Below are 10,000 nucleotides of genomic sequence, written 5' to 3' on the forward strand. Positions count from 1 at the left end.
ATACCTAAAGGAGAATTTTACCAGTTTCTGGTAAATACAGCGAAAGTTTTTATTATCTTTTTGTATTGCATCTCTTTTAAAACCTAACATGTAATGTGTTAATATGATGTATTTTCATTGTTTTATTTGTTAATCACATTCTGTTATCTTTAGAATTTCTTTTATAGTTTCTCTGCTTGATAATTCTGTCATTTACTTCACAGAAGGTAATTTGATATTTCTATGAACATTTCCAGCCTCCCATATTGTCGTAGCCCAACATTGGTGCCATATTTACAAAAGTTTGCCCACCCGTACCCACATTACATACCCCGCCTCACCAACAGATACACAGCAGTTATGCTCAATGTGATCTCTTGTAGGATGCAGGGACTGTGAACCCTGGCCCCGTCACTGAGTTTGGTGGAAGAAAATTGCTGGCCTGAGTTGGGAACTTTCTGTAGAGGAGTTTTCTTTTCTTTTTTTTTTTTTTTCGAAAGTAGATTTGATTATTGTCGATATTTGATTTTCACGAGTGATTGAATTGAAATTATTAATTTGCCAGCCTGTGCTATAGAGTAATTTCCCCAATTATGATTGCTTTGCTTATAGTGATTGATTTTAAAATGTAAAATTTACTAATACCATCTTTGGCCTAAATTATCTTCTACTGGACCATTAGAAACCTGGTTAGCTCAGCAGAATGCTTGCTGAGCTGCTCCGTTGTACTAGTCACTGTGGGGCGTGTAGGGTTGCTACCTTGTTATATGATAGGCCAGGATTATTTTGTTATTTTTTCCTTTCCTTTTTGGGAAGAGCTCTATCTGATAGCCAGAAAAAGGTAAGGATCTCAACTGTTGTTTAGGGGGAAAGAAAAATGCAGCATGTTGGTGTTAATGCGACAAACAGTCGTGGTAGTTATGGATCTGCTGTCTCAGGTTCCTTATGTGATATGTATTACCTCAGCTGTTCTAAATAGTTTTTTGGACAAAACTTGGGCATTTTTTACCTACTGAATCAAACAAGCCACTTGAATGCTAGTTCCAATGAATATTAGAATAGATGAGCTCTTCCTAAGAATCAAAATTTTACTTACTATTAATCTGTGGTTGTTATTGGTGCCTGTTTAAGTTTTAAAGTTAATGAACTGCAACCCTACACACCATCCCCTCTGCCCTGCCCCCCCTCCCCTCCCCATGGGTCCTCCACCTCTGTCAGGCTCACAGTTGCACTCCTGTGCTGATATTGATATACCTGTTTTTCATAAAAGATTGATTCTGGTTAAGATAAAAGAATTGCCTTAATTGTCTGGAATGCAAACAAATATGTTAAACTTTCTACATGACTGGTTTCAAGAATCAAATCTGTTTGCCAGTGCACCTCTTGAATAATTATCAATTGTACAACATTATGGCATATTTCCAGTTGGCACATTTTCTGCTGTATCAGCAGCCTAACCATTTTGCACAAAAAAATGAGTTTATGCATTTACATGAAAAAATTGCATCAATTTTTTCAACCAGTTTTGTTGTGTGCAATGAGTGTGTGAGAGTGTAGGATCCCCTTGGACCCACCAGGTACACCTGCAGTATTCCCATACGTTGGCATGTTCATCGTTAATTTTAGTACCCTGGGGATGGCTACAGCCTATGCCATATGCAAAATATACATCCATTTTCACGTTTGTTTCATATGTTTTATCCTAACCTGTTAGGATTAGGTTATTCTTGTATTTATTTATGTATTTCTTGACTATTGCCTTCAGTACAATGTAACTTATCTTCTGTCAATGTCATGTGTTTGCCATTGACACTACTGCTGTTATGTTGATTTTTTGTACTTTTTTATATTATATACTCACCCTCAGTGTCCATAGCACAATGGGAAGCAAGGCAGATGAGAAAGAATACTGTACAGTATATTCTTCATTTTGATGAAATGTAACAGTAATGGGATACAAGAAAACAGATGTAATAAGAGTTGCCAAGACAGATGTGTGAGACAGACGTCATGAGATAGGTTTAGAAAAAAGAAAAAAAAATACTATCACATATGTAGAAAGACAAGACGTGCCAAGACAGACTTAGTATGAGAGATGTTCTAAGCTAGATATACTAAGGGAGCTGTAATAATAAACAGTTAGCATTGGTCAGACAGTGGATGTGGTGTTTGGGCTGTCACAACATGGGCCAATTTGAACATGTTCTGCTTGTGGTAGATGATGCCATTAATATGATGAGGTTGTATTTTTAGGCAGTACTAATTGTAATGACTAATGTTCAAATACTATTTACTTTTTATTTATTTATTACATTTTTTTCTGTGTAAGTTGCAGGGCACAGCTCCTGATGTACTTAATTTAGGGGTGCCCCATAATGGTTTAATGATATCCAAACATCACTGTTAAAAGGGTGGATATATATCATGTTTACTGTTGTGTTAATTGTGTAACAACCATGCTAGTACTGGTTAAGTTCAGAATATCCTCGTTTTTGTAATTTAAAAAATCAGTAATTATTTATTCCTTTTTTTTATGTTCAGTTCGCTCAAGTACTGTGTATTGAAAAATCTTTTTGTGCTCAATTTAGTTTGATTCTCATTATTATCTATGTGGCTGTGTAATCCCTGAAAGGCCGGGGTTTGTTACACAATAGCTAACTTTATACACATTAATGATATTGATACACATAGTTATTTATAGTGGCAGCAGTACAGAAAGTATTTAGAATACCAATCAGGCAACTCGGAAAAGACATGTAATTCATGAATTGTACAGTCACTGATAGTTAATGAAGGTTGATCCTTTGGCACATTTATGTACATTTGTATGTGACTTTATTTAGATTTCCATTAGATACATTCAAAGACTGTAGGTGAATAAATAATTGTTTTGTAGGAAAACATAAAAAAACACACAAAAAAAAAAGAAAACAAAGGAACAGTCCATATTACCTATCATTCTTGGCTGCATTAGTTGAATTGTTAAAATATAGCTAAATTGTTGCCATATTGCTACCAATTATAAAATATTTTCCATGACTCATTCCTGGATCCCATGACATAAACTTTCAGACTTTGTCATGAGATACTGTCTCAATACCTCCCCTCCCCCCATAGTTGTTGATACACTCATAACCCTGGCCACAGCATATCCAGTGCCTTTCCTCTGCAGTAGGGAACATATCACAGCTTCTTATGTTCAGTTGGGTCCCTACTTGTATTATAGGGCTGGAGCAAGTTTAATACACATGAATCTTGGGTGCTGTTGAGAAATGTATGTAAAGTTTTCTTAGTACAGGTCATCTGTCTACAAAGCAGGTATCTTTGCCATGTAAAGTTAAAGATGACAAGAAACCTTAAGTGAGGGGCCATCGGTGCTAGGGACATGTTGAACCTGTACTCAGAAATTTGTGGAACATTACTGTCTATACATTTTTCAAAGCCCCTTATCTCAGCACGTCAGCGCCCAGGAGCTGAAAGTTAATGGTAACTGCGTATAAGTTATTCATCACATGTAATCCATAAAACAAGAAACAAAAAAAAATACTGACCATTTCCATGTACCGGTTGTTCAAAATTCATCCCAGTATATATGTATCCCTAAAACTGGAGATCTCAAACATTAGATGGTTTGTTTGAATGTTTAATTTTAGTTATGTCTTGAGTGTCTGTTCCAGATACCTTTGTTAATATAGTGATACTTGAAACTAGCACTGCCAGTAACAGTCAGGTTATGGATTAATATTAACACTAAGGATATCTGTCGTTAACAAGTGTGCCAGCTACATATTCTGCCTATTATTGCAAATGAAACAGCTCTTTTGTGATGCAAGTTTCTGATAATTTTACTCATCTCATGGTGCTTGTGGTGTGCAAGGAAAAAAAAAACATTCCATTGCAAAGGTGCCCATGAGGTGCCTTGGAGATATGAGAAAAACCATGCATTTGAGTTTTATTCCAACTCATTTTCATAGTTCTCATTGATTGAAAAATGTGCTTAACAGAAAAGGAAGAAAAAATAAAAAAAAAGTTGAGTTAAGCTGCCTGCCTGGGAAGTGTTGATAATGTTCATATGGAAATCTGCCATGGTGCGCTGATGTTGCTTGTGATGTTAATGATCTCTTACAATGATTACTAATAGAGGCTCATTGTAGGTCCATCACTGCCAAGGTTTGGAAGCCAACAGTGTACCCACTGCCATGCATACAAGTGAAACTAATGTTAATTAATATTAATTTATTTTGCTGGACCATGGTGTGAGAAGGCGTGTGTTCCTTATACTCAGGGTTGTGGTATGTTTGTGCTCTCAAACTCAGGAAATTAATAAGTTTATCAATTCTTCCCGTGTAAAATTTGAAGCCTAATCATTCAAGAGCATGAGAGCACAGACAATGACATCAGTTAGCCCTGTGGTACAGTGTGTAGAATAAATGTGACATGAAGAGAATCTGTATATTAATCTTCCTTATTTTTAAAAAAAGTGATAATTGAACAAGTCTTGCAGGAGGGCCACTACACGAAACCTGCCTTAACATTTATTTCTGAATATAACACTGCATCTGCATCTATCACCTCACAAAATAAGGGGTTAAAAATTGCTTTGAGAGGCTCCGTGCAGCCTCGTGCCTTGAGAAATCTCTCGGGGAAAGCTTCTTATCTTGCTAGCAGGAGAGCTACATATCTATGTCCTATCTGTTCAAAACCACAAACAGATTATCAAGGTATCAGACCTAACCTGATCAATATGAACTTTACTTCTGAAGTCACACAAATTTTGATATGCATAATTTTTTTTTTTTTGTTTTAAAGAAATTATATTTGAAGATATACTTCCAAAAACAAATCTGAGAATGGCCACATATTTAAATAGTGCAGTAGGCATAAACAAAAAAGCAGGGTCAGGTAAAAGGATGTCAGAAAAAAATATGCACTTGATAAGTTAAAATTACTGATACTTTAGAAATAGTGGGACATATTTCAATACATTTTGCCCTTTGAGATATTTACATTGTACATATATAATCTCCAGTATCTAACTAATAATGATATCAAAATTTGGAACTGACATGAAGTGCAACATTTGTATTATATTGGCAAGACATGTTCCCAATTATGCCTCATGCACATAAACATGTGGATGAGGCATAACTGGGAAGGTGCAAGCACTGCCCTTACTCGGCAAATTCTGTTGAGCATGTGTGACTGATTAACCCATTTGCACTGGTTGACGTCCTGTCATGTGGTCGAAAAATATCCTGACACTAGGTGACATCCGGAGACAACGTGCATTTTCTCGCCTAGTTTCAGGTGGGGTAATTGTGACGTGCTGAAACGTCAACAATAGATCGCTAGATTGTTCTTATATATAAACATTTTACATAATTTCTTAAGGCTTACTTTAGTTTAGGGGTTTGAGTGTCATAAAATGAGATAAAGTAAAAAAAAAAATAAAGATGTCACAGAAAACTACATGATACTGATATCATGGTAATTTCTGCTTCTAGATCGGTTGAATAAAAAAAATCTGAGTCAAAAAAAGTATTGTAAAATCAAATGTGGTTGGCCAAGAAATAGATAATAAAAAATTACTAATGCAATACTTATAATTTGTTGATTATTTGTGATATCACGTCATGACATGTCATCAGGTATATGTATATACTCATAAGTATCATTTTTCTTTTAACATAGCGAAAAGTATAAAACATTTTTTTTGATGCCCTACTACGAGATTGCCTCCACTTTGGTATTTTGACAAAAATGAAGAATATAGGCAATGGAAATTTCAATAAAATAAAACTAAAAAGGCATTACTGTAACATATTTTTCTACTAAAATAACTCCTCTGAACATGGCAAAATTTTTACATGCCTTTACATTGTAGACAGTCATGAAAACCATATGAATAGGGTGGGTGAAAAATGCTGAGAGGTTCAGCGCTGCCCCGCACAGTGAGAAAACACCCCAGCATGAAGCGTTGTGTGCTTGTTATCTTCCAGGCATAAGTGGAAGTAGGCAAATACGTCCCGTCATGAATGGGTTAATCATCAATTCAGCCATATCGACAGCAGACACCAGTAATACCCTGTGGGTGGTTGACTGGTAGAACTATTAGTCTTGGAAGGAAGTAGGTTTAGCTAAAATATTCTTTGTTGAAAAGAAGTTTAATTTATATAAATGGAATAACTCTGCAAAAATGTCAATTTAAAAATACTCTTAAGAAAATTTGATCAATATGATTTCCTTTATATTCATATTTTATTTAAGAAAATTTGATCAATATGATTTCCTTTATATTCATATTTTATACTCAAAAAGATCTGAGTATTTGAAAAACAAACTTTGAGCAGAAGTACATAAATGCCTCTGTTGGAAAAAAAAAAGAAAAAAAAAAGATGGATAGATTGTTCTTTGGTCAGTTAACCCACTCACGACGGGGGCATTCCAGCCTTGAATGTCACAATGCCGGGGCGTTCGAATTATTAGGCCTAAATCAATTAAATGGCTGGCACAATACTGTGCTGCCCGGCCACTGGGCTTTTGAATGAGCGGTACAGTACTGTACCACCCGTCCAGAGAGGGTTAAATTCTCTTTACAATGCCAAGGGACATGAGAATTCTTGATTAAATTATTAAATTATTTTTTAGCAATAGTCCAGCAATAATTGCTAAAATTCTTCCTTTCCTACAACAGCAATAGCTGTACCATACTAAAAGGGTCACTCTCATAACCTAGTGTGGGAAGGTGAAGAAAGCCTCAGGACTGTTTTTTATTTAATAAAGAATCTGGTTTCAAAGAAATTACCATTAAAGTTAGTTCATTAATACATTGCCAACAGAGTGGTTTTGCCTCCAAATGGTCAAAACATGGGAATATTTCAAGCCCGTAAGCCTGACACTGAGCTATTACCCCAATCTAGCTTTGTCCATGTATTACGTGCCTAATCACCTGATGCACGGGCCAGAAGGATAGCCACAACAAAATATCTCGTCCCTGGTGGGTGGTCCTGCCACCACCTGTGGTATCTTGTCACCCAGTGTCAATGGGTTAAGCCATTTCCATGTACACTGCAACACAAATGTTAAGGTAAAGACAGCAGTGATGCACAAGATAAAAATTATATTGCTGTGTGCTTTGAGTTGACATCAACTGCAGAAATCCTGTAATAGTTGGACAATATTTAAATCATTAAATAGGAGTGAAGAACACTAATAAACACTAATGGAGAACAAATTTAAAAAGGACCTTCACAATACTGGGCATTCCACGTGTTTGGGTAAATCAAGTATGGCCACTGTCTAGTGTTTCATGGGCACCCATTGATGATACTGGCTACTGCCAGTCATGTCTAGCTGCTCATCAGCTCAGCCTTTGAGCAAAGTTCATTAAGCATAACCACAACTTGTCCACGTGTGGGTACTACTTACTGGGCACAAGTAGTGCCTTATATTCATCAGTCCATAAATGTTAAATCTTTCCACAAAATGAACTTTTGTAGAACCAGTGACAAGTACTAGGCAAATAACTTAAAAGTTAGACCTTGTCCACATGGGCAGTTTTTACTTGGAAAGAAAGGCTTGCGATAGTAAAACCACAACTTTATAATAAACATTTATTTCAACTTCCACAACAAGGAATGTTTCAGTGTAACACTGAGAACCCCATTACCAACACTGACAAAAGCTTGACAAACCCTGACAAACTTGTTGGCTCAAAACAGCTGCTGCTGCTGATTATGCATTTTTACACAGTCTGCTATCAGACTAACGAAAATCAAAATAAATAACAGACTAGATGTTGTGATTAAGCTAATCATAACACTTTCAGCACAGAAATATGCAGTCTTGCATTCTCAAACCTCATGAATGCTCTATACTATAATGCTATAATACAGCAGAAATATTGTACCAATAACCCAAAACTAGCATGTCAGGCTATGTCAAAACAAGTAAAACAGTATTTGTAGTGGTATTCAGAAGAATAACCATACAAGACTTAACAAAATGTTCACATATAAAATGAAGTCTTTTTACTCCTACGTAGGAACAAAACTGACGAAACTTGTTGATCAACAACTAACATTGCTATTCAAGTAGATAAAAAGTTGTATCCAAGAAACAAGAACATTCAGGAAGTCACTTCATAATTGCTTCTAAAGTTTCTTCAATAGAATCAAATTATTCTACATGACACGAGATACCTCAAGATTTGAGGAAAAAAACTGCGTTAGCCTAACTTCCCCAAAAAACAAATTTTCGTTATCCAGTCAGAAATTAGTCATTAACCATATATGGGAATCTTCAATTCTCAAACTAGAAAAAAAATTATTCAAATGACCAACAAGCTTCTAACTCAAGAATCTTTATTAGAAAGATCCTAGAAACAAATATTTCTGAAGTATACTTCCTGTACTAATTCATAATACAATGCTGCCTTAAAACGGGCCAATAAACAACAGCAAAAGTTCATCTTTCTGAACATTTGTACATTATCTAAAACAAGAAACAAACAAATCTTTTTCCAACCATTTGTACTATGTCTTTAGGTTTAAGAGTTTGCTTACATTTGTTGAAATTGCAAATAACTGACATTTGCCAGATCTAAATTTGTAAACACTTGCATTGAATAATTTTATGAAATCTGATATACTTATGAACAGAGTTAGAGAAAAAAAAATTACATATATATTTTTTCTTGGGAAAAAATAATTATATATATATTTTTTCCTCTCCCCCCCCTTGTTCCTTCTTTTTGTCTCCGACTACAACTATGTTGATGACAATTACAGCCCATTCTTGGAATGATAAAATTAATTTTATGTAAAGTTGCACCATAATCAACGTGGTAAATAGTCAAGAGATTTTTTAAACTTTCTCTTCATTTAAATTATAGAATGGTTTAAATCTAGATATATCTAGAAAAAATTTAACAATAAAGAAAAATTAATCAACAAGTTAAATAAGAAATGCATCAGTTCACATAACTGAGATGTCACAGGAATCGATACTGCACATGATCTATGGACGGACATTAAATATCCTATAATACTTCAAAATTATTGCACAAAATCCCACCTAAACCAATACTTATGGAACTAGGCTATTGTAATGAACACAATGCTGTACTTTATTGGAAAAATTATTTATCAATTTGCTGCAAACTGTGCTGCCAAACGTCGCTTTGTGCGGAGTTTTGGTGCCATCGGTGTGGAGGTGGTGTTAACCTCACCCTTATCTGCATCACTGTTGCAGCTGGACCACGTGTCATCTGCCTCTTCACAGATTACACTGGTTGATGCCTGTTAAAAAGGACAGCTTACTTTATATTTCTTTTCAAGACTTATTTAGACTTTCTGCAGCAAGTAGGTAACAGGTTTTAGTCAATCATACTTGTATATCCTCTCACATTCTCCACCCTCTATTCATACTTTGACAAAGAAAATCATTCTGGGATATGGTAGAATTCATTTCAAACTTGAGGGAGAGGGAGAGAAATGCTTGAGGATTACTGAATGTATAAAGTGCTACTCTGCAGTAATCTTTCTCAAATTTTAAAAGGTTTCCATTTGTGTAATGTGACAATATGAACAATGATGATGCAATTCCCTAAAAAACGGTATAAATATTGTGTCTACCTCTTATGCAAGTTTTAATTCTCAGGATGGAGTGTGGACAAATTTGCTTGATATACCCCAAGATACTAGTATTTTTCTCGATACAAATTACATCTAATGTATTAAAGTTGTTCAATTTGCAATACCTGCATACTGATTATTTAAGATGCATTCAAAGTTTAAACAGTAATGCTACAGAATAAACTATATCAAGATGTGGATAAAAGGTGCTACCTCATAACTCAGTTTACAGATCACAATACATGAACCTTTTCTAGTCCTTTTGCTACCCGTCATAATACACCGAAAAGTAACGTCTACTTGACAAGAAGACTAAAAACTCTAAAAACCTATGAAATAGCATATCATCAATGTCTACAATATAAAGTTCCACACATCATAACATT

General features: G+C 35.1%; 2 protein-coding genes across 11 annotated transcripts in view; one reads left to right on the forward strand and one right to left on the reverse strand.

The window, feature by feature from the left end:
• The window catches only part of LOC122248226 (uncharacterized), a 235,710-nt gene extending 232,796 nt beyond the window's left edge, over window positions 1–2,914 (forward strand). For all 4 annotated transcript variants that reach the window (XM_043008110.2, XM_086539697.1, XM_086539699.1 and 1 more), the window contains one exon: window positions 1–2,914. This exon is cut by the window's left edge and continues 1,325 nt beyond it. The gene's annotated coding sequence lies outside the window, so the exon portion shown is untranslated.
• A 4,664-nt stretch (window positions 2,915–7,578) lies between these two features.
• Window positions 7,579–10,000, reverse strand: part of Marf1 (meiosis regulator and mRNA stability factor 1-like protein) — a 26,332-nt gene continuing 23,910 nt past the window's right edge. For all 7 annotated transcript variants that reach the window (XM_043008091.2, XM_086539695.1, XM_043008089.2 and 4 more), the window contains one exon: window positions 7,579–9,278. In XM_043008091.2, coding sequence (XP_042864025.2) covers window positions 9,126–9,278 — 153 coding nt within the window. In that variant the 3' untranslated portion in view covers window positions 7,579–9,125. The remainder of the gene's footprint in view (window positions 9,279–10,000) is intronic.

The sequence above is a fragment of the Penaeus japonicus genome, unplaced genomic scaffold (genome assembly GCF_977035675.1).
Source record: "Penaeus japonicus unplaced genomic scaffold, GWHDUDI00000001_assembly GWHDUDI00000009, whole genome shotgun sequence".
In the NCBI taxonomy this organism is placed as follows: domain Eukaryota; kingdom Metazoa; phylum Arthropoda; class Malacostraca; order Decapoda; family Penaeidae; genus Penaeus; species Penaeus japonicus.